Raw genomic sequence first — 27,235 nt, 5'->3', positions numbered from 1 at the left:
TCTTACAGATCTTATGTATCTTTTATATATATACATATATATAAAGGTGGATTAGTTGCAATTAAAAAAATCCCAAACACTTTAGAGTCCGAGTGTATGCAAATTAAATCCAGTTCAGGTCTATTATAGTTAATGAGGCTGGCTTTGGGACAGAAATTAGCCCATAGTAATCACTGAATATAGATAACTTTTTCTTGTGGGGATATATAATTTTTGACATTACTAGTGCTGTTCTTTTCTATTTAGTATCTCCAATCTGGGCATGTTTGGCGTCAGTGACTTCATTGCAGTCATAAACCCACCACAAGCCTGCATCCTAGCTGTGGGCCGAGCAAGACCGGAGCTCAAGATTGTGGAAGATGAAGAAGGAAATGAGAAACTTCAGCAGCATCAACTCATGACAGTGACTCTGTCAAGTGATGGTCGAGTGGTAGATGATGAACTGGCTTCAAAGTTTCTGGAGACCTTAAAAGCCAATATAGAGAATCCGATAAGACTTGCTTTGTATTAAACTCAGTGAAGACTGCTTCCTGTTTTGACAATGTTTAGAATTCTGTTACAGGACAAACAACCCCAAGTACATGAAGAGGGAAATAAGTAATGTCAGATAGTTTAAACACTTAATTTATTTGAAATAACCTGAAAAACTCTTAATTTTCATCTTTTCAGTCATTTCCAGTTCTTGGGTTTTTATACTGTGAAACTAAAAGACTTTTAAATATAAGACTAACATATCATAGTTCTTTAAATGTATAGTACTCATGGTACATAATGTTTGAATAGAATAGTCAATCTCTTCTGTAAGAGAAAGTATAAGAACACTTTATGAAATGTAAAAGGGAATGAGATGCCTTATTTAAGCAGAGCTTTTACAGTGAGGAATGCAAGTATCATAACGGAGTAAAATCCTGCTATGAGTGGTAGTGAATATCAAGATCACTTAGTAGCTAAACTATACTGCTAGAGCAGGAAGTTTTTTGTTTTACAAAAGACTTTTCTGGCATGTTGTGCCATCTGAATTAGATTGAAATAATACTAAGACTTTGACAGACACTTCAAAGGTTCCTACATAAGAAAGAAGTTAGAAACCAAAATAAGTTTGATCTGGTTTTGTTTACATCACAGACTTGCCTGTTCAATGTTTAGGCTTTTCTGTGAGCTGCAGTGAGGAGAAAAAGTTTGTTGTGGAGATAAACGGGGGAAAGAAATGGCAGGAAATTCTGACAAAGACGAAATTAGATCCTAGATGAAGATGCTGTGTCTCAAAATATTGAGAAGTATCTGACAATCCACAGTTACGTTCATAAAATTAGATCTCATTAAAGTTTAAACTGCAGACACATCTTTTTTTTTCACCAGTGTTTTAAGATTACCACTTAATTTAAGGCATGTAGAGGGTAGAGAGGAGAATAAACTTATCTGAATAAATTAGTTCTCCATAGAGGATGAAATATCAGCCTTACTGATACCAGTGTTTGACAGAACCAAAATTTAGTGAAAACTAGATTTACTGTGTAACACCTAATAGTAGAGATATTCTAATTAATTAAAAATAAGTAATTGTCTCCAAATCTAGAAGTTGCCCCAACTCAGATCTCTCTCTCAGTGCCACAAAACATATTTGTTTTTTTCAGGTGCTCTGAGGTATATTTTGCATAACTTAAAACTGAAGTTAATTTTGCAGACAGTACTGGCTTTGATCTCTTAATCTCACAGAGGTTCTGATATGAAAGGTCAGATTTTGCACACTGAATATTTGCTGAATAAAGCTGTTCTTTGAATGGATAAAATAAAAATGTAAGTACAAAATGTTTCATCATCAGTTGCATGTTGAATTGTAACTCTGTTGGAGGCTTATGTGCAGCAGCCTGAAATTCAGATGAACAGAATGGCTATTTTTTTCCTGTATATAAATGTGGGACTCTGCATTGTCTGCATGTGTAATGAAATAACTGCATTTATAGGACCTAGTGAGAATAGAAATTGCCAGTAGAATTCTGGGAGTTTGTGTTACTCTGTTTTATGTTGCTATTATTATTTTAAGATTCAGAGAACTTTATTTGTTTATGGCTGCTACTGTAATTAAAGTGCTAATTGCAAGACTAAATCTACAGTTAATGCTGAGTTGAGAGTTTTCACTGAACTAGTTTTTTCTTTGGCTTGTTCTGTAAGTTCATAAAACATTGATCTAACAGTAGGGAGAGAAGAAACTTTTGATTGTGGAATTTGTTTTACTGTGCAATTACTGACATAGCTTTCTGTATTTACAGAAGTCTTTCACAGATAACTTTTATTCGAAGTTTGTTGTGTAAGATTAATTTACAGTTTTAGGTGGTCAACCATGAATTTTTCCAAAGTTGTCAAGCAAGTCTGGATTACTCTGAAAGGGAAAATATACATATATATGTGTGTATATATACACACACTCACACATGTGTTGTGTATGTGTTGTCCTTAATAATATAATACCACAAGCTCTTATTTGTATTTAGAGTCAGATCTTCTCTGCTGGTCAAAATTCCCAGTGTAATTTAAAATCCAGTATACTGTTCTTCATTTTCTGTTCTTGGTGCTCTCTAATGTTGCTGTGTGCTCTCCAGCATTCTGCTGTTTAGTTGGCCACAGTAAAGGGCTGCATGAATGTTTTTATATGCAAATTTATATAAAATAACATCAAATATATAGTGCAAGTCAGTATATTTCACAGATTTCTTTGGGAGCCACTGGAAGGTGCTATTGTATACAAGTACAGCATATTTATCATGGTGTCTCATTCATGTGGGTATTAATACATCCATTCTATATTCCCTACTCTGTGCAAATAGATGAAGGTCATGCAACTTTTCTCCAGATTAAATAAACATATAAATTTTTAAATTCAATTTCTTCATACCTGCCTGCTTGCAAACAGGTTGTCACTTGATAGAAAGATAGTTAGACATTTCTGATGTGTCAGCCTTTAAAGGACCTCTCTGAAATTCAGAAACATTGTGATATCAGTCAACTCCCAAAGAAATACCTCTCCTTAATGCAGAATAATTGTACCATTCAGCATAATATACTACTTCAGCAACAACGAGACAAGAAATAATTGCTCATACAGATTAAAATAATAAAAAAAATGTATTCCTGGAGACCTTTGGGATTTTGAGACAGGGCAATGGATAAAATGGTTCAGAAGGCAAACCTTAAAAAAAATGGTTACATTTGTAGCAAATTTGCGTGAAAGTAAAAATTTCACAGATGAAAAATATAACTTTTCATGTTTTATTCCTTAAAATGTCTACTGTCAGCATCTTTTTGACATACCTAAGAAAGAGGTTCATGAAAGCATCTAATTTCTTGAAGAATTAAAAAACTGAAAATAAAAATTTGAAGAGTGTGCTGGTAATATCTGTGTTTAGGATTTGTTTGGGAAAAACTGCTTTCTTCATATAAATTTTCCATTGAAAGAGGAAAAAAAAAAAGAAAAAAATAAAGAGTAGCTATTTGTTTCAGATAAACGTTGTGATTGCTGGCAAGTCATGAACTTTGTGTCACACTGAAATCCTGAATTATGCTATCAGAATCTGTGACTTTATTAGAACTTTTTTCTTGCAGTATATTCCTTCTGAAATAAAACTTCTGGAATTAATCTTCTTACCTGTAATCCCTGAAACAACCCCACTCCTATGAAGTGAATGGACAGTGCTATTTGCACCTGCTGCTTTGTCCATATGTTCATCTAAGTGCATACAAATAGAATGGACGCGTTTTTGTTTCAACTAATGGTTAATCCAGCTGGATGCAACAGAATTCGGAAATTGAACAGGAATGCAAAAATGTGACAAATAACGATAATCTAAGAAACAAAATCTGAACACATGATTTTATGTACAGTGATATTGTTATAGGAAGTTGCAATGTTTGGTTGCATTAAAGTATATGTGATTACAGAGTTAAGGGAATATGTGGTCTTATTGGTGTCATTTGCAGACTACTACAGTGCTCTTCTGTCTTATGCTGCTGAATGATCCTGTATAGTTTGAATGTAGCATTGTAAATTAACATTGAATATTACTGCAAGATAAGTTGGTTTTTAAAGGGGAAATACTAGGACTCAGACTGCATGGGGAACTTAAATAGACCTAATTGTATGGGAGTGACTCCCAGTAGCATAGCACAGCAAGAAATCATTGGTCATAGGAACATCATTGTTCACATAAATATTCCCTTTATTTACTTGTTTAATCTGAGCTTATGCTGGTGATTACAACCTTGTAACAGTAAAAGCAATTTCCATATTGCAGCATTGTACCAATTATTTTAGAGGTCTGGGTAACTTCTGTTGCCCTCTCCATAGGTAATATTTCCACATACATTCTGCACCATTTCCAGTTGGTGGAAAGACTGTTGTTCTGCCTCCTATTCATGGTTCATTTGCTTTAACTGTTGATTCATACTATTTTGTTTTTGAAATAATAGAAGGATTTTTCAAGGCTTTGAAGTAAAAATCCCCTTCACTTCTCTTCATGACATACCATAGAGCTAATAAAATTGTACTACCCATCTAGCCGTCCACCTGATCTTAATATTTTTCTAAGTTTTCCAGTTCAGGAGAAATGCTTATCTGGTACCATCGTGCACCATATAGCAGAAATAAGTAGCTATTGATTTCCTGCACCCTGAAGGTTGCTAATAAGCAATGAAGTGTCAATCCAGAAGTATCCTAGCACATACAGTTTTCTTTTCTCTGATACCTATTTGTAGGCTGTTTGCATTTCGTTTTTTATTTAAAGTAGCATTGAGTACGATGTGAATTGTCACATTAATGCTATGTAAATATTTGCATAAAAATGGAAAAAATAAGGTTGCCACTTAGATATTGCTCCTGCAGAAGGGAGTGTATGTAAGACAAGCATGTAAAAGATCTTAAGATTGCAATGAAGATGAGTTTTGTTCTTGTAGTGGCAATGACAGGTGTTAGGCACAGCAGAAAAATATCTTTTGTGTCTCTCTACTAATTCTATTTCTGACTATAGGTGGCATGAAAGAATGAAATACTACTGTGCAGAACACTGTTCTACAGAAAAGCATGAAGACTGACTTTTTTTTCGTTCTGTAGTGTTTTGTAAATTACTGGTTAGAAATATAACCGTATTTATCCCAAATTAGTTTGCAAGCAAGTACATTACTCAGCTAATAAGGTATCCATATCTGCACACAGGGTAGTTCAACGAATCGTTCTTCAAAAACAGGAATCAAGGCACTGACTGACTTCTTACTAATGGTGGTAATGGTATAATGATGGTATAATCCTTGGTGTTGGTACTTTTTCCTATCATTTCAGTCAAGAAAAGAATTGTTTTAAAGGGAAAATGAAATATAGGAAGGCCTGCAGAGGGCAGTCTGAGCAGCTTAATTTTCTGACGTGCTGTCAACTTAAGTTCTTTATAAATACAGGCAGTGAGTTACTTTATAGGTATTACACACGAATTTAAACTACAGCTCTATGGTACAGTGTTTGTTTTTGAAGGAAGCACCTGATGTGAATAAAAAAGGAATAGTAAATACTAACTTGCTTGGTCTGTTGGAATTAGGATCAGACAGAAACCATGGTTGTCATATGGCTTTTTCTTCAGAACTGGATATTATATTCTGTTTGCCCCTAAAATGTTGAAGGCATAGGGAGCAAATTCTATATCAGTGTATTAATTACATCTGTAATAGATTAAACAGGAAAAAATGAATAATCACTTTAGCTGAAAGCTTCTTTCAGAATAATTCCTTAGTTAATCAGAAGCCATAAACAAGCTTTTGTGATTTCTGTCTTGGTAATCATGCTTGAGTAAAGCAGGAAGATGTCCAGGATAACCTGTTGGAGATTTGTAGAAATGTTCCAAGAAACACAAAAACTTCAGATTCAGGAGAGCACACATACATTAACTAAACTGGGGTACAAATTCCTGCAGGTTTGGTTGGCTACTTTGACTGAACACTTTCAAAATCAACCTAACTTGTGTCTGTTGAAAAGCCATCACAGTTTGCTTAAATTTTGTTTAGACTTCTTCCTTTGACATCAGTTATGCTTTGACTGATGGTATCCTGGTGGATAATTATTCAGATACAGTAAGTATATTGTTCTTCCCTCTCTCCACAATAATGATCCTACTTGGCAAACTAAACATTATGTCAGTATCAGAAAATACTGGTTGGAAAATGACAGACTTTTCTGTATCTTCATTACTTGTACTAAGGAAGATGATTCACGCTGTTTCAATAAGCACCATTGTTTATCTCCTTAAAGGCTAGAGATCAAGAGATTTTGTGTATTTTGTAGCTTAGAGTTCCTCTTATGTGGCCTAGAGCTAGATATCAAGAAGAGGCAGTTGTGAACATTTTTATTTCTGTTCACTGTTGTATACAAAATACAATGAGTTGTTAGTGCAGTAAATATTCTCTCATCTGTAATTTCATAATTTTTGCATTATCAAAGTAACATTCCTTACAGTTTGCTCTTCACTTCACAGGGATCTAAGCAACAGAACCATATGGAATACTCTCTGATGACCTAGTCATCCCCCAATTTCTGTTTCAGGTGTCTTAAAAATATATGCAATTATATTTCATTCTGCAACCTTGGTGCACTTTGAATATGTTTCCTGCCAAATAAATTGTATGCGCAAATACACGTGGAGGCCGTTTGTCTGTGTGGACACTCACAGTTGCTGTGTCATGTCCCAGTGCCTGTTAGCAACATGCTGTGAGCTTCTGAGGGTCTCAGCAGAGAGCATCACTGTCTTCTCTGCCTTGTATGGCACACGGGAACTAGAATGGGTCCCCAGGCTGATCAGTCTTACACCCTGCTCTGAAACTCTTCTCACACTCTTAAATGTAAGACTTCTAGTTTACAGTTTGAGTTTCCAGCCACATGTGATGAGTGTAGTACATCATTTGCTCATTTTAACAAAGATTCTAGAGAACTTTCACTTCTCTTCCGAGCAGAAGCAATACAGGCATTCAAATGAAATAGCATGGAATTTACTTTTTTTTTTTTTGTATTAAGACTGTTTATAGAGACAAATTGTCTAGGTACTTCTTTTGGTGTTGACTTACAAATTAGGTGGTCATACTTACAGAACTTTATCAGATGCGATAGCATCTTGCATTTCCCTAAAGACAAATAAAGAAGTGTTACAGATTTTCCGACAGATTAGGAGTGCTTTCTCTCTCCATTCCTATTTTGAGCCTAATCTAGCTTTCATAGTGTTCAAGTGCTCAGACTTATAACAGAGGCTAATGATTTTGCATGACTGTCAGCCTGGAGCTGAACAGAAATCTGATGATAAGCTAAATTCCCCTAAACAATGCTACAAGCCACCTCAATGGCTGCTTTCCTTATGCTTTTTTATGGTATCTAACAGTTTCAACCACACTGACAACTGTGGTTGAAGGCCACAAAAAGAGGGCCTCGGCCCTCTTATGGAAATGACTAACGCTAATAAAGGAGGAAGAATATGACTATTGGCCCATTTTCACAAGATCTTTGTTACTAGTTTGATTCTAATGCTTTTAGCCACAAAGTGACTGGTTTCAGTGGCTGTAAGTTGAATGTAAAGGGTTGTAGTTTCAGTGGGACATGACTACTGGCATGTTAATACTTCTGATATTGAACAAGACAGCTTTTCTTAGGTGTATGTTGGCATAACACTCGCATTGATCATTAGTCTGTAACGAACTTGGTTGTATTAGAAGGAAGGAATATTGCTTTTGAAAGTCAACACCCACCCTGTACCTGGAGATTAGCAATTTTATTTATATTACCAATAGCAATGGTGCTGCTACACATTTGTGAAACTAAGCTGATGTAGCAAAAATGTCTTAGATAATATTCACTCAGCTTAGGTATGTGAGATCAGGTGAAATCTTTCCCTGAGCCTAGAGAGAGAGAGAGAGAGAGAGAGAGATGTTTTGGTCAAAGAATGTATCTGGGCAATTGCAGGAAGACATCTTTTGTTTTGGAAGACAATTCATTTTATATACAGAAAAGCAGATGAAGGTAAGTCAAGAGAGAGCTGTCTTTTTCACCTATACTTTATTACCTTTCTTTATATAGCACTAGATACCTATTTTATTAATTATCAAGATATACCTGGCTTTTTGAAGCAGTGAGTGAACACAACTAAGTATAAACAGATTGGCTCTGCCCACATATTAAATTACAGATAATTATCTTTAGTAAATTCTGAAGGAAAAATAACTTCAGAATTTTAATATTTCATAACATTTAAACAAGGAAATTTACTTCTTAGATGTCTTTTTAAAGCATGTGCATATACGTTGTGTGCATGTATGCAACATGTATATCTTTATGTGCAGCAGCTGAGATGGACTGGCAAAGAGAGCCAGATATCCTGCCAAAACATGTTGGTCAAAACCTGCCAGGCTTGGGCTACAGGATGGATAGAGAGAGTCTTCTGAATCTCCCCTGCTAGGCTTCAGCATTTCTACTTCAGTGTGTGTGTGTGAATGTATGTTTACAGGTATAGCATTTGCCTAAGCAAAACCTGCCCTGATTACATTTGAAGAAAATAATTGCAACGTGGCCTCTGTTGCTGAAACCCAAGTGATGAGACAATTGAACTGAGAGCTGGAAGCAGGTACTCTTGGCTAAGAGAGATGCCCCGAAGAACTTGTGAAGCAATCTTCATGTGAGAAGGCAAGTTGCTCTCACACAGGTCATGGTATTTTGGTCTGACGTATAAATCCTTTCGGGAATTTGTCTTCTATTCTTGTGTGCCATTTTAAATATTTTTTGTCTTTTTTTTTTTTTTTTTAAAAAAGACAACAATCAGCTAACCAACCAAAACCTGCAGCTGTTACAGATGATCTTATTAAGAGTGCTGAAAAACCTGTGAATCCAGAAAAGGATTTCCTAGAAATCTTACAGTACTAGGACTGATTTGGGCATAGGCGTAGCCATTGTTTTTTCCAGACTGTTTTAAACTCGAGATCTATTTAATTTGTAAACTGTTTGATTTGGTGATTGCCTGCTTGTATGTGTGTATTGGATCTGACAATAGTGGTGCCAGTATATACTGTTTCTATCCAAGTCACTAGTTACAGAAGATAACTATCAATTTAGTTTCAGAATTGACTATACAGGCATCAACACCTCAGCAAAACACCTCACCTTTTAAAAACTACTGAATAGTTATAGTGGTTAATGCTTACTCCACTGAGATAGTTTATTTAACTAATGACAAAAAGCAAGAGCAGTTAGAACAGGAAGACAGTAACTCCGCACAGAAATCGGTGGCGAAGAACCCTCTAGATTCTTGCATATCTAAACATCTTTTTCTTAATTCCTAATTTCTTATTTCTTAATTCTTAATTCTTAATTTTTTTAAAGTTTTCAGATTAAATGAACACAGGAAATTTTACTTTTCCTTATTAAGTGACAAGCAGAAGAAGCATCTATGAGAGGAAACTCTTTCACATCAACCACAAGTTCTAATTGCAGACTAAATATATTTTTCTGACTCTGGAGTTTTTAGGGGTTTCTTCTGAAGAGTTTTATGATGTTGAACAGAAAGGTTTGCATGTGCTTTGCTATTATTGTTGAGGTTATCTAGAATGCTTGACAGGAATTTTATATGTGAACAGCAGATCAAGCAATTATAGAATGCAGGTCTAACGTGTTTGCTCAGGATATGCACCGCCTTCAAAGGAATAGATCCCCATCCCATCCATGTTAAGAAATATGAAGATGTCCTTTCTCTAGGCTTGTAACAAGATGAGAAGAACCTCGTACTTTCTTTTCCTCCCTTTTTTTTTTTCATTTAAACATAGTTTTTCGTGTACTGAAAGAATTAGTGGCCTAATTTATCAGTAACTGCCTTATTTGTAAGTATACTGGCATCTCTGACATATCTATAACTTTTGACAAATCTATAGTTGGAAAAACGATTTTCCTTAGAATTGCTATGAGTGTTTCAAAAAAGTACATTTGAAGGTTTTTTTAGATGTAAATTTATATAAAAATAAATTATGCCTAAAGAAAGATTATTTTAATACTAATCACTGCTTATTTTAATAAGACTCATTTTGCTTGTTATTTAAATTATTTGAGGAATTTCTTATATAGCAATTCTTAGTTACTTTTTCTAGGAAACCCAGAAAGCCTTGGCTCACCTCATCATGAAGTGCTAAGAATTTATCATCTCTGAAATCATTAAGCAAAAAGATTTCTTTAAGGCTCCTGTAAGTTTTAAAAGACTTATTTTAAAATGATTTTGTATACAAAGAAATCACATTTGGATTTGCTTGAAAGGAAACTTCAACTTTTGTTGAAATCTATGAAGATTAGAAGATTGCTTTAGAAAAACATGTAGCAAAGAGTTAAAATTTTTCAGATGTTTAAAATATTCTTTCCTCAGTAACTCTTTTCTTGCTTATATGGAAAGTGAATGAAAATGCTATAGGCATATTCACAAGGGTGTTGAGTGACTGGAAAGATTAGGATTGTGACTCCAACTAAATCTTAAACTGCCTCGTGCTTCTAGTGACATTGAAATATCAGTGAGTGAAGCTCTTGGCCTACTGGGTTTATGCATCTCAGATCTCCTGGCACTCCATCACAGCTTTTTCAAGCCATCAAACTATGAGAAGACAAAGAAGACAGAAGTCACTCTACAACAGAGGCCTGAAGCAACCATCCACCTTAGAACATTAAAAAGACTCTAATTTTAGAGGTGGGAGAAATTTTACCAGATAATTAATTTACATTTCATTTGTGATGATTTCAATAGTATCTCAATACATTTAAGATAACAGTTTCTGCAGTTCAGCCATCATAATTATAAAGACTAGGTATTCTTGGAGAAGACTTTATTCCGACAGTGGTAGAAGTGTGCTGGAGGCACTTCAAACTTGTGTGTTCGAAGCAACTCTTGAAATTCTTGAATCACGTGCTTAAGAAAAAAAGAGAAGAGAAGAGAAGAGAAGAGAAGAGAAGAGAAGAGAAGAGAAGAGAAGAGAAGAGAAGAGAAGAGAAGAGAAGAGAAGAAAGGCACTGTTGCCTCCTCTCCTGTAAGCTGGGTTGCCATCCTTTCTCTGTGGGTGGTTCATCTTCCCTCTCACCTTCCCACTGGCTTAGACTAGTACCTGCTAATTCTGCTTCTCTGTGGCCTATCTTCTAGGTTTACCAGTCCTATGTCAGCAACTGCTTGGTGTCTGTCTTCACAGGTTCTGCAAAAGGACAAAAGCAGAGGCTTTGGGTAAAAATCAAGGAGAAAACTTCTTGAATGGCTTCTTTTGAAATAACTTCTCTTAAAGCCCGTGAAGCCAGAATTATTTAATTAAGATTACTTAACTTGCTCATTTGTGAGCTGTTCATTGCCCCTTGTAATCCAGTAGGATTTGTCACCCCTTCAAAAGAACTCTGTCCATTTGTAAATTTTTTTAATTCTCAAAGATTCACTAAAGCAGGACTCATTAATTTAAAACAGTGTTCTAGAGTTTAGAACAATGTACCTTTAACTGTTGCCAGACCACTCTAGAAGCGGTTTACTGAGTGAAATGTAAAATACACCATTGCTGAAGATCGCATGGTTTTCTTATGCTGTTTTTTTTCTCAAGTTGCTTTTTGTGATTGTTTTATTTTTCTTTAGCTGTGCCACCCCCTTAGACTTGCTTAAAAAACAAAACAAAACAAAACAAAACAAAAAGCCCACAGGCCAAAATAGTAAGGGACAATAGCTGCCCTTCTGGCAGCTGGAGGTTAGGTGCGATACCTGAGAGTATCTAAAATAACTCTGAGGGTTACATGTGCACAGACTCTCATCTCTGAGTAAGCACAGAGAGAAACTGCTATCAGTTTTTGGCTTGTTGTTTCTTGTTTTCCTAGAGAATTAACTTTAACATTTTTTTAATCGAATGTTTGGTTTCCAAACATTCCAAATGTTGTATAATTTTGTACTCCCACTGTAATATATGATAACAAAATAATATATTTTCCTTAGATGTGGAAACAACAGCACTAGCTGTGCATGTCCTGAAGATACAGGCATGTACTGAACCCTTAGAACTGGTGTGTTGCTGGCAGAGAGGTGCCTTGGGCACAGATCAAAAGTCAGCTTGCAAGCCGCTCAGAATGAGAAACGAAGGACTTGCAGGTGAATGGCCTGGTTTGATTAGCTTTCTGACAGCTTGCAGATCATGTATAGCAGTGAACTGAAGCTCAACAAAGTGGAAACAGCAGGAAAGAGACACTTTAATTTTTACTTCTGTTTAAATCCGATAGAGTCTTTAGCATCCAGCATCAACTCCTGCAATCTATAATTTGGAGATTTTGAACATGAATCGGAGGAGGAAAGTCCTGTTTAGTAATTTCTAGCACAAAGCTAAATGTTTACAGATGACTATTGAGCTATAAGTGTAGGTTCCCAGGAAACTCCAAACTGCAAATTCAGTCTCACCCCAGATTACAAAGTGATTTACTGAGGCATGAAGAAAAAAGTTATCTGCCACCAAAAATAGTAAGATGTTTGCAAATAATAAATTACAAGTGCATTCTGGTTTTAGATCAAGCACACCCAACCATCAATAAGACTGAGATTCCCTTATTCTGCTTTTAGAGTTGATATAAAAATTAAACAATGCTCCTCAGGATAACTATATTGCATAGTATATTAATATGAAATACAGTTACTTCCGCTATATGAATGTTTTTAACTCTTTAAATGGAAAAGCTCTTAAGCTGGATACAAACACAGAAGAAAACCCTCTTTTCTGTTATAAGGATATGGACATTTTCCAGCATATGTGACTTTCCAAAACAACCCAAGATGCATTTGGTAGGCTTCTTCTAAATCCTTTGAACATACAAAAAGAAACAAGAATGTTAGGGAACAGAACCTTTGTTCAATAAATAGTAGACTGACACCACACTAGAAAAATAGTAGGGGGAAAAAGCAAGAAATGCCGGTACATGTTGATCGTGATTACAACATTAAGTTTGTAATCTTAAACCAGGAGCATGACATCATCAAACCAATGCCTTTGATCTCAAGCACCAAGGCAAATGAATTGCTATAAAAGGTCATACATTACATTTTTCCCAGTTCTGTTCCAACTGATTATTTGAAATAATAATTAACAATTAATTAACACTATTGCAAGTCATTCAGACATGCAATTAAGTCCATAATTTGGCCTGAGCTTTAGCACAGATGAGCATGCAGTTCCTATTGTATTCCAGGGAAGTGAAATTGGCTGGAGGGGAAACATGTACCAGCAGGTAAGCTAGAAGGTTTCAGTGGGGAGAGCATGCTGAAGAGGGATATGAAGCTTGCAAGAAGAGGTATGTATGCCAGAGACTCTGGTCTCTGAGTGTCAGAAGTAGAGGTGCATGTCAAGTGGGTGGCACTGGAAGGAGCAGGGCAAATCTGGTGAATGGAGGAGGGAGGGGGTCATCCAGTGACTCGCAGTCAGCCTTGTCTCTCAGAAAATGTGCTTAGAGCTCCAGAACAGAGTACTTACCTTCTGGGCCTCTTCTGCATTCTGGGTTGTTAACCCCAGCAACAGTTAAAATTTGTACAGCTGCCTTCATTCCAACCATTGTGAGTATATAAAGTGACAATTCTTTGAGATTTCTTACATGGTTTTTATTGAATGCTTCTGTGATCAGCAGGACGAGGATGGAGTTATTCAGTGGCTTGTCTAGCCTCGTTCAAGTATCCAACAAGGACAATTTGTCTCTGGGATGCCAGCCAGGCACTTTTTCAGTTTGTGTTGATGGAAAACAATGACTCCTTGAATACGATGTACTCAATAAAAATAAAACCAAAGGATTCCAAAGGATTCTGCACTTCTTTTCTGCTCCATAAAGTGGTGTCACTATGTGAGTGCTATAGAGCATTGACTCTGTTGTCACGTTGTAGGGTATTATGAGAGATTAGTTTGATGTGGCTCAAATAGATGAATATTACAAGTTATTAAGAGTAGATACCCAATCTATACCGAAAGACTGTTATTTTACACATTTTTATTCATTTTTTTTTGGCTGCTGATAAACCTCAGCATTTTTGGTGCCTTTTGTGTTATGCATTAGGCATATGTATTGTATTGGGGAATGGGTGACCTCCTCTAGAAACCAGTGGAGAGGTCTCTGAGATGTCTTGTTCTCTGAACACTGCCGTGAACACATAGCATTCATTCCAGATTTTATGGGCCTGTTTCTGTGAGGAAATGAAAAGGAAAATTTTCCAAAGCATTTTGATTAAAATCCCAGAAGGAACAAGTCACATCTTTATGCTTCAGAGATACTTGAGAGCTCCAGATGGGAGATCCACTTGTTTTTGCCTGTATAATTTGAATAAAACTTTTCAGAAATATATGAACGCTAGCAGTCTGTTAAGCAGTGACATGTATGACATAATGAGCAAAGATACAAGAATCTTCTTCAATTTTCTCCCTCTCACTTGAAAGTAGCATAATTTTTGCCTTCTAATCTACTCCGAGTAGTCTGCAGTATGAGATGTCACCCTACCACATGTGGAGGACAACCCTGCAAGTCAAATGTGCTACTTTCCCTGAAATGCCACGGTGCCTGGCTTAAGTGGTGAAGATTCCCCCAAGCGAGCATCTCTCGTACTCCTTTTTAACATCTTACAAGCAACAGAACCATGGTAGGTTTCATTGTTCTTTGCCACTTTTAACAGTTACTAAAGCTACATGAATTCCTGGTTGCAGTATCACATGTTGATGCCAATGCTAAAATGCTAGCAACCCATCTAAGCTTACTTTTCTTTGACAGAAAAGACACCTAATAGTGGTCTTGATCAAAAGCTGTTTGTCACTGTGCAGTTTACTGTGCACTAGTATAGTGTTCTCATGGTTCAACGATTCTGTGCCATAAGCTTTTCTAGCTTTTTATTCAATTCTGACATTTCAGACAGTCAAATCCACTACCCAGACATCCGCCCCCTGTATGATGGATTCTTTTATAAAATAGCTATGGCTCTTTAGTTGGAGAAAGAAATCTGGATTTTACACAGAAGACAATCTTATAAGGATTATTAGCCATAGGGTGTATACTTGAGAAGGAAAGATTTTCTTCATAATAACTAAATACATGTTATTATACGTCATCCTGAATGTAGCATGATTAAACTCAAGTGGGGTATCAGTCATTCTTTTTGGAGCTTTAGAAACAGTTGTTAATTTTCCAGACTGCATTTCTACAGTATGTTGTTTATCATGAATCTGCCAGAATTTTAGCAGCCGTACCCTACCATTCTGATGCTAGAATATTCTCTAGCACCTGCTTCACCAAGCAAGTTCAGTTTAATTTACTGTAAAGTAAGCTTTAGTTTCTATAATGCATGAAGGTGTGGAAAATTGTCTAAAATTGCCCATGCTAGGGACAGAAGGTAGACAGACTTAGGAGGAAGAGAACTGCAAATACCAAAGGATGATTTTTAAAAACCCACATATTAACTTGCTATATTACCTTACAGCTGCAGGAGCCACAGGTGCAAGAAAGCACAGTTGGAATTTGAGAGCCATTTGTGACCAGTATGGACACAGGTATTAGACATATCACGTGTAAGTGTTCAAGTTCCAGGGCTGTGAGAAGGAAGCAGAAATCATGGCCTGTTATACAACTGTCCCCTAGATCTGGAAGAAACTTGCTTTTTACTGTGACATGAATTTTTCCACAGGCTTTTTTCCCTTCCCCACAAAACGAGGTAAAATATTTACTATCCTCAAACTTTGAGAAAATCTAGATTTCCACCCCTGACATATAGGTCCACTGCCAAAACAAGTGGCAGTGAACAAGCTAAAGGAAAATTAATTAAGCGTTAGCGAGAGGGTAAATATTGCTATTCTTTCATGAGATAAGTTCAATTTTATTTCATAACCCATGGGCCTCATCTCTACATTTTACTACAGCATTACTGCGTCTCACTGAGTTATTAATTATAATTTGTTTTTAAGGAAGGAAGATGCTAGTATTGCTGTTGTTCAGTAGCAGAATTGCTATGACTGCTGTGATAAGGCAATGTGTTTGACAGCATGCTAGCAATTTCAAAATCCTAGGAAGGCGATTGCAATACAGCCCACACCAAAACACCAGGTTCTTCTCCTTTATGGTTCCCATAAACATTCATAGACTGCAGAAAGAACAGGAGCTTGTTTCGCTCTCCTGCCAGATAAGCACATTGCAATTAACCATCGTGTTGTGCCTGTCAGCTTCAATTAAAAAGACCAGAGCTGCCAACTCAGTCCCCTACTCAGAGGTCATTGAGTGCAGGAGTAAAAAGGTGGAACAAGGGACACACTTCTGCTGAAAGCAACTAGAGAATAATTCCCTGATAATGCATTTTTAATTTGTATGGAACTAGCCACAGGGCCTCTGTTTGCAGATTGCTTTGTAAAATCTACCTGTCACCTATTGCTGGCCTTTCCAGTACCTGCAACAGCTCACCTTGTGAATCGAGTGTTTTGTTTTTATTTCCTGAACTGCCTGGTGTTCTCTTATCTCTCTACCTTGCTATCAGAGCAGTTTCATTTTCCCTTATCTTGTTCTCTTCAGGCAGTTGACTTCTTTTCTTGTGCTTGGACATCTATGAGCATTTTGCTGGATGGATTTCACGTCTGGAGATAATCCAACACATCCTAAGGAGCCATGGCAAATAGTAAATGCTTTATTGCAGAAGGCCTTACTGGAGACTACAGGAAGACAGTTGCTTATTTTTATAAATCTGGCCAGAAAAGAACTCTTAAAGAAAACCATCCTTTTCAGAGTGCTTGCATGAGATTTCTGAGGATGTAAGCTCCCCAGGAACAGCTTCAGGTTGACCAAGAAGTGAGTATAGAGAAAAGATGCAGAAAATAATCCTATGGGGCAAGTTACTTGGGACAAAGTCTTTACCTGGAGAGAAAAGTTCAGAATTACCTGTATTAAAGGACATATTCCACATGAAGCCTCTCAGATTGCGGAGAACCATTTGTTAAGAAAAGTGAATTACAACTATGCTCCATGAACTCTATACTGTTCAGTTCCAAACTAAAAGGTTGGATTCAGCTTTCAAATACCTGTGCATTTTGCATCCTGATCGTTTGAGAGACTACGATCTCTTAGAATCTCTAAATCCGAGTGTGACAGAGCACTGGAACAGGTTGCCCAGAGAGGTCGTGGAGTCTCCTTCTCTGGAGATATTCAAAACTTGCCTGGATGCAACCCTGTCTAACATGCTCTAGGTGACCTTGCTCGAGCAGAAGGGTTGGACTAGATGATCTCCGGAGGTCCTTTCCAACCTCAACCATTCTGTGATTCTAAGCCAGTAGCAGATTTCTCAAGGTATTAATAACCATTTGATTTAGTTAGGATGAGCCTGGAAAAAAAAAGCATTCATTTTGCAGCTTAAAATTCCCTTTGAATTTTAAGAAATTTTAAGAAAATTAACTTCAGAAAATAAACGACACTCAGAAAACATCCTACCACCAAATCTGCAAAATTAAGTTTTGCTGTCAGATCCCTTAATTTTTGGAATTGCTAGCTTCGATTGGGTTGAGCAGATCCTGAATTTTCTATGATGCAGGAAACACCAGACTCTGAAAGCATTTGAAGTCATTTTTGAGAGCACAACCTTTGTAATAACCAGACTTTCTTTTTAGGCCAGTAGAAATGGAAGTACCCAAAATGAGGAAATACAGATCTTAAATTTTCTGAGTCTCAGGTTTTGAGTATACCATCTTAGACATTGGTATGGAGATCAAATATGTTCTTGAGGTTGCAATGGGACATTTTTGTTAATAGAAAAAAGCCAAAGTGAATCATAACTCATATTTTTTTTAGGTTGTACAAGTCAGGTTTAGGCTGCTTCAAGTGGTAGTGTTAACTGAGCTGGAAAAGAGCAGGTGGCTGATGTTAATACAATACTGAAGTCATAAATGCACAGCTGCAAAATGTATTGTTTCTTATTTGTTTTAACTTTCAAGTATTGGATTTCCCCCAAATGCCATTTAGTGCCAAGTGAGTCTCCAAAGCTCGTTCTACTTTGGCAGAAACTATGCTTTATACTCTCCACTGTCAATGGCTCAATCTATAATGCAGCCATGAAAAATAAAGTGCAATGTTTCCCATCTCCTCTTTCTCTCTAGTCTTGGAGCTCTGGAGCCACACTGTGTGTCCTGTTTTCATACCATACCCTATGGTTATAAGTACGTTCCTCCTCTTGTACTTTGTACTTACTCCCTCTGTTTGCACCATGCCCTGTGCTACTGTACAGTTCCGTGTCACTGAAGGCTTTATTTGGACAGAGATTGAGCTGACACCACTGCAGAAGAGGCAATGTGAGTGTCACAGGCCCTGAGGGCACTAATAGGCCTTAATGGCCCTGAACAGCCTCACCTGGGATGGGCACCCTCTGCCCCTGGGTGCAGCAGCTCCATTTAAGCTCAGGCAGGAGCTATGTTGTAGCTCTACCTGCCTCCATCCCTGTCTCTGCCTCTTCTTCCAAAATGGACTTTGAATCTATGTTGTAAGTAAGTAGCTTGTCTCCTGGAGAGACCCCTCAGACATACACTGTAGCCTTGTCTCTACTCTCCTTTTGCTCCCGACTGGGCTCCTCTTGTCTGGGACTGCTGGACCCTGCTAGCGAAACCTGACTCTGCCTTGTGTGTTTGGTCCATGTAGACATGTGCTGGTCACTGCTCCCAGGGAGTTGGGTTTTGGAGCAGCTTTTAAAGAACTCAAAGCACTGTGGTTTCCCTCTGCAGCTGCCTGTGCTGCAGCTTTACTAAGGTGAAAATATGTTCTGAATTCCTGCTGAACTTCTTTTAGATCCAGTCCTGTATTAATCTCTGATCTATCTTTGTTTGCTCAACCTTATCTCAACTTTTACCTAAGATTAATCATGGTCTTTTTTAAAAAATACATTTTCTGAGCAGAATGCCAACCTTTCAGCTCATCTTTTATAATTTTTTTTTTTCTCACTCTGGTAATTCACCTTTTTCCCTCCCCTCCCAATTCTTTTATGTCTCTTAGATGTTCCTCATGCTAAAAAAGAATACCTACTTCAAGGCTAAGATGTTGATTTTCCTCTTCCCCGAAAAGTAAAACAATCTCTGACTTTCTGATTCTAAGAAATTCAAGAATTCTTTTGGTAAAAGCCTCTTTATGTGTTACATAATGTTTTTTAACTAGTGCTTCACATCTTTGGACAATGAAGCTGACTGTCTCTTCACTGCACATTCTTATCAGTGTAATACAAATGCACAAACTTTATATAAATGGCAAGCTTTGTTTTGTGAACGTATCAACTTTTTTTTAAATCATGTAATTTATCTCCACATTTACACCATACTTGCACCAGGATCTCTCTCCTCAGTGCCACCTCTTCACATTCTTATCTTATGTCCAGCATGACTTGCTTATTGTGAAGATGGACCTCACATAGAAAGCCATTGACCTAGGTCTTTCATTTGACTCTAGCTTTAGCTCTTTGTGCAGAGTTAGTGATCTAGTAGCTACCTGGAAATGAAAGCTTGATTACTGAGTCCTGGTACCACTCTTAAGAGAAACACTGCGGGGTGAAAGTGTTGATCCTCCATGTGTCTGGAGATGACATCCAGAATGAGCTGTTCCATCCCCTTTCCAGGGATGGAGGTGAGGCTGATCAGCCTATAGTTGCCTGGGTCCTCCTTCTTGCCCTTCTTGAAGACTGGAGTGACACCGGCTTTCTTCCAGTCCTCAGGCACCTCTCCGGTTCTCCAGGACCTTTCAAAGATGATGGAGAGCTGCCTGGCAACAACATCTGCCAGCTCCCTCAGTACCCGTGGGTGCATCCCATCCGGGCCCATGGATTTGTGGATGTCTAGCCTGCCCAGAAGGTCTCTAATCCTATCCTTCTCAACCAAAGGAAAGTCTTCCTTTCTCCAGACTTTCTCCCTCATGTCCAGGCTCTTGGATTCCTGAGGGCTGCCCTTAGCAGTGAAGACTGAAGCAAAGGAGGCATTCAGTAATTCTGCCTTCTCTGTATCCCTTGTCACTAGGGCCCCCGCCCCATTTGGTAGCGGGCCCACATTTTCCCTAGTCCTCCTCTTGCTGCTGATGTATTTGAAGAAGCCCTTCCTGCTGTCCTTGACATCCCTTGCCAGACTCAATTCCAGATGGGCCTTGGCCTTCCTCGCTGCATCTCTACATACTCTGGCTGCATTCCTATAATTCTCCTGAGTAGCCTGACCCCTCTTCCACATTCTGTGTGTTTTCTTCTTCTGTTTGAATTTGGTCAAGAGCTCCTTGCTCACCCATGCAGGCCTCCTACCCCTTTTGCTGACAAGAAGTTATCATCAGTGCATTGCAGGAGCCTCCTGGACTGCTTGTGCCTTGCTGTGCAGTCCCTCCAGCAGATGTCAGGGTGGTTGAAGTCCCCCATGAGAACCAGGGCTTGTGATCATGAGGCTACCTCCAGCTGCCTATAGAAGGCCTCATCAACTTTCTCTTCCTGCTCAGGTGGTCTGTAGTAGACACCCACAACAGTGTCCCCCATGTTGGCCTGGCCTTTGATCTTCACCCATAAGCTCTCAGCTGCCTCCTCCTCCACCCCTAGGCAGAGCTCGATGCATTCCAGTTGCTCTCTCACATAAAGAACAACTCCCCCACCTCGCCTCCCTGGCCTGCCTCTCCTAAAAAGCACAGAGGGTAGTAGTCTGATGAGCAGACAAGCCTTGGTAGCCTTGCAGACACATCTTGTATCCTCGCTCCTGGCAGGCAGCAAACACCTCTAGAGGAGGGGTTAGGTCGGCAGATAGGCACCTCTGTCCTCCTCAGCATGGACTCACCCACTGCAATCACTCGTCACCTCTTCCAAGTGGTCATGCAAGGCACAGGGTCAGACAGCCCACTTGCTTCCCTTGAGGCCAGGTCCAGGTTCTCCTCACCCTGGAGTGCACTAAAATTGTTCTTCAACTGTAACACCAGGTCTACAGGAGGATTAGGGGCCTTTCTTCTTTTTGTTCGAGAAGCAACTAGCTTCCAGCCTTCTTTGACAGTGCTGTGCTGAACTATTTCACTCTTCACCGAGTCCTCCAGCAACTCCCCTGCTGCAGGGGACTGGGACTCTTGGAGCAGCACAGTCTCTGAGAACACCCTGTCTATCTCCTGCTCACTTTCTCACATGTTTCGCAGTCTACTGACTTCATCCTGCAACTCTTTGACCTGACCACACAAATCCTCAACAGCAGCACACCTCTTGCAGGAGGGCGGACCATCGGTCCAGACCTTCTGGAGAGGCTCCAAGCACTCCCTGCAGCCTGAGACCTGTAGGGCAGCATCTGCTGTAAGAGGCTCTGTCTGGCTCGACGCTTCTAACACAGCTGATGTAGCAATTCCTACAGCTACTGGCAAATATGCTTTATGGCGAGTTACAACCATGTTAGCAAGAGTGGGCACTACTGGCGTGGAAGAAGATGTCCTCTTGCACCTAACTGCACTCCTCTGGGTGAACTGCTGTGCAAACTGCTGAGTCTGTTCGCTGCCTCTGTTAGCTGTGCTCTCAACTCTTGAGAGACAGTGCACTATGTAGCCTTGTGTATTCGTACAATATATACAGTATTTACTATCTATGCAACACCATACATTGTACATACAGTATTTACGGTCATTTAGTTGAAAGGTTGCAGAGAATAATGTTATCTATGTTGATGGCACTTTTACAATGGCATTTACAAATCCACTTTGTAGTCAACCAGCAAGCTAATTAAGCTCTGTAGCTGGAAAAAGTATGTAGAACTTTCTGCAGAATACATACAACTATTAGCATTCACAAAACTTGCAGGTAACCCTTCAGAAAGACTAGGATTTGCAATGTGATATTGCTTTGTAAGACTCTTACTGTTCAATGCTAATACCTATCTCATGCTTTCCTTTCCTCATGACCTTGTCTTTCTTCTTCTCTTGATCACTTCTCCCTCCATCCAGCTTTCCTCCTTACTATGTCTCATTTCTCTCCTCTCTCTCCTTTCTCCAACTTTGTCTCCCTGGCACTCTGTCCTGCTTCTTGCTAGCTTTCTCTAGATCACCCACCATTAGGTTTTGTTTGCCTCTCAATTTTTCATTCTCATTTTCTTCACATTGTAAGTCTCTTTTTCCACCCTTATTTTAGGCCTCACCTTTATTATTAGCCAAATGCTGCATATTCATAATTTTATTATATACAATGTATGAAATATGAGAGGATTTGAATAGAATCAACTGAATTTTTACTCATGACATCAGTAAGTACAGTTATATTCAACTTTTCTGCCATTTTAATAGTGGCATTTTTTCCAGTCCTTTCCATGAGTGATTAGATCTTTCATACTTGAATGTTAATTTTAAGTCTATTCCAAGTCAAACATCTCACTAAGATTTCAACTAACCTGTCCCATGTGAAAGGAGAGGCAAAATTCCCTCTCTTTGCACAGTGCAAACAGCAGCATGAATAGTTTCCAAGGCTGTATCATACACTATAGCATTTGGCTTTTAAAGACTATGTTGGAAAGTTAGCCAAAATTGTCACTGCAGAATGGTGGAATAAGCAGAGGAAGGGGCTGTGTAGCTCACTCTACTTTGGGAAAAGTTCCAGGTTGAGTAATTGCCCCCAGGCTCCCCAGTTCCATGCACAGCTTCAAGTGGGATTGCTTCAAATTTACTGTGCCATGTTACTGCACGCTGCTGAGCAGCTGCCGAGATCCATCTTGGAGGCTGCAGCTGTTAAAAAAAAAAAAAAAATTGCTTGCATGCTATTATTAACATGAAAGTACATAGTTTTGGAGAACTCTTGGTAAAGCAGAGGGTGTAGACTACACATTTGGAAAGTGCTCATTACTGTAACAACCAGATGGTAGTATTCAGCCATTGTCGTGATCTCATTATATAAGAAACAAGATTATGATCTCCGGGCTTTTTTTTAACACTCATGTTTTTTTCCTTTTTTCACTCGTTTAAGTAAATAATAGAGTTCATTTTTTACACTAAGTGAAGAGGCACTCCTTGAACTGCTGTGTGTAACTCCCTTTTCACAGTCTGACAATAGACCAGTTCTCCACTAGTCTCAGCCTGCACAGCTCTATTGACTTCAGTTGGGAGCTTCAGCTGAAATCTGTGCTCTTACTGCATGTTCAGCAATGTGTAGTAAAATAGCTCTATCAGACAGTCACTTGAGGCACCATTCTTATTAGCAGAATCAAGGAAGTTTTACCAAAGCCACATTTTCTAGAAGGTTCTAAGTGAAACCCCCCAAAAGGACTTTTAGCTCATTATAATACATAAAAATAGTATTATAAAAAGGGGAATCTTCTTTTTAGCTATTTTGCATCTTTTTTCCGTGCACGAGCTGGTCCATCATGAGTCTGTCTGATTTGTTACCCCTAGATACAGTTTCTAGCAACATTTCTTTTAATAATATTCTTTGGGCTTTGTGGTTAATATTTAAAAGGAAGCAACATGTTATCTATTTGGTATCTATTCATTGAAGTTCAAGGCATTGGGAAAGAGATTCTCCTTGACCGCTTTTGCTTGATGACTCAATGGCAGCTGCCATTAGAAAAAGTACTGTATTTCCCCAGGCAGGAAATTTCTTTACAAGGCTCCTCTGCAGACTTTGATAGTCTGAGCTGCTTCATGCAGCACCATCAGTTCCTGAATCAAATTAATTACAAGTCACAAAATCTGTTAATCTTGGGGACATGCTGTAGGCCCTGGTGTAGGGAAGGGATAATGAACATGTTAATTGTAATATACTTGTTGTAGGATATAAATCAATTATATCTGTATAGTTTACCAGAAATTCAGTGTAATATGGATTTAGATAATAGAAACAAGGCCATTATATCAAAGATGTTTATTTTTGCCATGTAAGTTTTCTTAAAGTAAATTATTAATAATCAAATCAAGTAAAATGAAGGGAACATATCTTTGGCTCTGAGTTTCTCAGATACTGAGCTGTACAAATTCTCAGTCCGACAGAGTTTTTTTTTTCTCCATTTCAACCAGAACACTTTTGCAAAGTTATTAATGGTGAAATAGGATTTTTTTTTTCCTATATGTCTTATCTGTTCTCAGAGAACAGGCGAGAATTGCTTGTATTGCTCTTCTCTCCCTTTTAAGGACAAATGTCATGGTTGATTTCCTCTCCCCCCACCCCGCTCCAAAAATCTGCTAGTAGCAATCTAAGATTACAAGTGTGCTTTGGAGAAAATGCTGCTAGTAGTGCAGCTGCTTTACAATTGTTGTTCATTTCACTGCAATGCTCCTTCATCGGGGTGGATTTATTCTAGAGCAGTTTTTTTTTGGTTTGGGGTTTTTTTATGCACCATCCATACATATTATTCACCTAGCACTACAAGTCAGAGCAGGGTGTTTCCTGTATTACAATGGCTTTCTTTATTGTTGAAGCATATTTTTACAAAGCCAAGTGTTTCAGAATTTCTTCTTAATTATGGTTTTTCAAGTATAAATGTGATAATGGCGAAGACCCAAAGTTTGGGCCTACGTTCTCTTTTGCTTGAGCCCATTATCAAGGGCAAGATGAACAAGTCTTTTCGGCTTGCTGTTGACGCAGCTGCCTTGTAGTTAGCCACAGTAACCCTACAGCATCTTCAGCTGCTTCCCTATCAAGCTGACCGTGCGCAGAAGTCTGCGGTTATCATTCCAAGCTCTCTCCAATACTTTGTTTTCTAACACCTGTCTTTGGCTCCTGGCAACTGGGTGCATTTCTAGAGCATCCAAACCATAGAGCTGTTTTTTTCCTGGTTCAAAGCAATGTTTCCCTAACTCAGATCCATAGGAAATGGTTAGCAGCCTTCCACCACATTGCAGCTAGTCCACAGTCTCGGTTAAAAGCTTGATACACTCTGCTAGCAGTTCTGCTAGCAGTTCTGCAGACTGATCAAAACCCATGGGTGACATTCACCTACACACCAGGTCAATATTCTGTCCAGGTTCTCTTATGGCTCCCAGCCTCTAAGTATAAAATTAAACTGATTGATCTTTGCAAAGTCTTTTAAGGATTCAAAAATATTCAGGCAGTTGGAGTACCAGTTCACTGGGACATGAGCTCCAGTCTCTTCTTTACAGTCTAACACTTTAATCTGGGAGATAACAGTTCACCTCTGCATCCTGTTTTCAGTAGTGTTGTGCGGTTGATGAACTAAAGGAAAACAGAAATAAGACATAGTACCCTGAAGAAACTATCTGAACTTGCACAGAGAGATGGGGAGAAGAGGGTGGGAATTTTCCAGTGATTACACCCCAGCCCATGAGACTTAACTATCCGAAATAGTCGATAACTAATGTAATTTGTTTGCATAACTAATTCCTCTGATTAGTTTTGGGGAGATGTGCAGCTTTCTTTCCACTTTAGGGAGTTTCGCACATAATTTTATTCCAAAGGTGAATAACGTCATGTTTTCCTAAATGCAGCTGGCTCTGAGAATTCAACTACATGTGCAATAAATGAGTTTTCAATCTCAGATGTTCTGATGGTTGCATCTTCTAGAGGAATTTCTTTCTCCTTTCCAATATACACCTTGTGCAAGCTGCTAGCTCATGCTTCAGCCTATGCCATAATATCTTTTAAAGCACATCTTTTTTAGAGTGAATCTATTCAGATGTGACACCTTGTTCCGTAATTTATCTAGGTAAATCTCTGGCAATTTATAAGAAAAGAGAGAATTAGCGTAACAGCTAATTTACAGAGAGAATACTCTTAAACACTGGTGTGTCTTTTTTGTCCAGAAATTATCTGGGCTGTCAGCTAAGCTTGGTTTTTGTTTTTTGTGCCTCAGCAAATACTAGTTCATTGCTCTCCTCTGAAAGGTTTAAGGTTTTCCTCTTCCAGGAAAAAGGCCACAGAGAGCTTGGAGGATAAACTGGAACCTAGTTACTTATACTTGTGAAATCAAGCCACTGGGTAGTCAAGAACACCACGTTCAAAAGCAAAGACGGTCAGCCAAGAAGGCTAATCTGAACGGACGCTCTGGACGGGTGGTTCTCAGGAACTAATCTGCATCTTAAATTATCACTTACCATAATTAGAGATCATCTAACTGTTCAGTGGTAGTTGAGCAGTAATCAGAATTTCCTATCAACGGTAAGAAATCTGATCATGCTTTAGAGTTCTTGCAGTCCCTGTGAATTTTGCACTTGGACTCTTTGAGCATGTTTAGTAGCAGAAATTAAAGCCATTTTATTGGTGCAAACCTGAACTTTACAGATATCTTTACTTTACAGCAATCTTTAGATAAGATTGCTGAGGATCACAGGCCTTGAGCTTAGATCTCCAGATATTTCCTGGTTGGAACTTGAGGTATATCAGAGTATATTTTTGGATCTGATTCTTTGTAGGCATCAATTCCTTGTTTTGTTGTCTCACGATGAATCAGTACTCTGTCTTTTCAGGTTTCAGAGAAAGGAAGGGTCAACAGTTTATCAGCAGAAGCAGGCATAACTGTACTGCCTGCAGCATGTTTTGCAGGGGGAAATGAATTTCCTGTAAACGAAAGGTGTGAATATCTTATTTAAGGCACTAACACTTAGTGGGAGAAGTGCAGCCCTTTAAGTGATTGATGCCACTTTCTGCAGATGTTCCCTTTGTAAGGTTAGACAAGCTAAAATTTGAAAGTGCCAGGGGAATCACAGAATGCTTTGGCTCCACTATCTGTCTTTCGAGGTAAATTCATCACGGCCAGAGATAAGATATATGCCAGTGAAGGAATTTGCCATATAGTGTGTGTGATCGTTCATAGGAAGTGAAATCAAGGGAAGTCCAGAACTGGGCTGAGCTAGGCTGAGATAATAATAAACCCTGTATGCATGAATTACATGAGCATGATTTATCCCCTTGTCACAGAGTTTTCCATGGTTATACTGCGTAGTTACAATGCATGCAAACGTTATCCTGCTATAGCAACATGACTCATTTGTTCTTTTAAAGTCATTTTGATTACATCAGGGGGACATTTTTGGAAATCCGATAATTTTCACTGAGTCAGTTAACTGCCTTTTCTTTTCCAAATGTGCCTGATTATCTTCTGAATAAGCTTGCAGGATGTGAGGCTGAACGACTGTTGGTGGGTCTGTCTGTCTCAGGGCAGAGAATACTCTGGCTGAATAAGCAGCATCTATGCCGTGCCTGTATTATTCATGCACATACCATCTGAGCAAGAGGGCAGTTGGCAGTTTAGCAAACCAGTAAATATTTCT

General features: G+C 38.5%; 1 protein-coding gene across 2 annotated transcripts in view; it reads left to right on the top strand.

Moving 5' to 3' along the window:
- PDHX (pyruvate dehydrogenase complex component X) overlaps positions 1–3,942 on the top strand; it is a 53,652-nt gene extending 49,710 nt beyond the window's left edge. The window contains exon 11 of one of the 2 annotated variants that reach the window (XM_062577428.1): positions 247–3,942. In XM_062577428.1, the coding sequence (XP_062433412.1) occupies positions 247–511 (265 nt within the window). In that variant the 3' untranslated portion in view covers positions 512–3,942. The remainder of the gene's footprint in view (positions 1–246) is intronic. The other variant, XM_062577429.1, reaches the window with a different exon arrangement.
- The last annotated feature ends 23,293 nt before the right edge of the window (positions 3,943–27,235 follow it).

Source organism: Rhea pennata, chromosome 5 (assembly GCF_028389875.1).
Source record: "Rhea pennata isolate bPtePen1 chromosome 5, bPtePen1.pri, whole genome shotgun sequence".
Lineage (NCBI taxonomy): Eukaryota > Metazoa > Chordata > Aves > Rheiformes > Rheidae > Rhea > Rhea pennata.
Note: the sequence above shows the minus strand (reverse complement) of the source record. Positions and strands in the feature narration are given on the sequence as shown.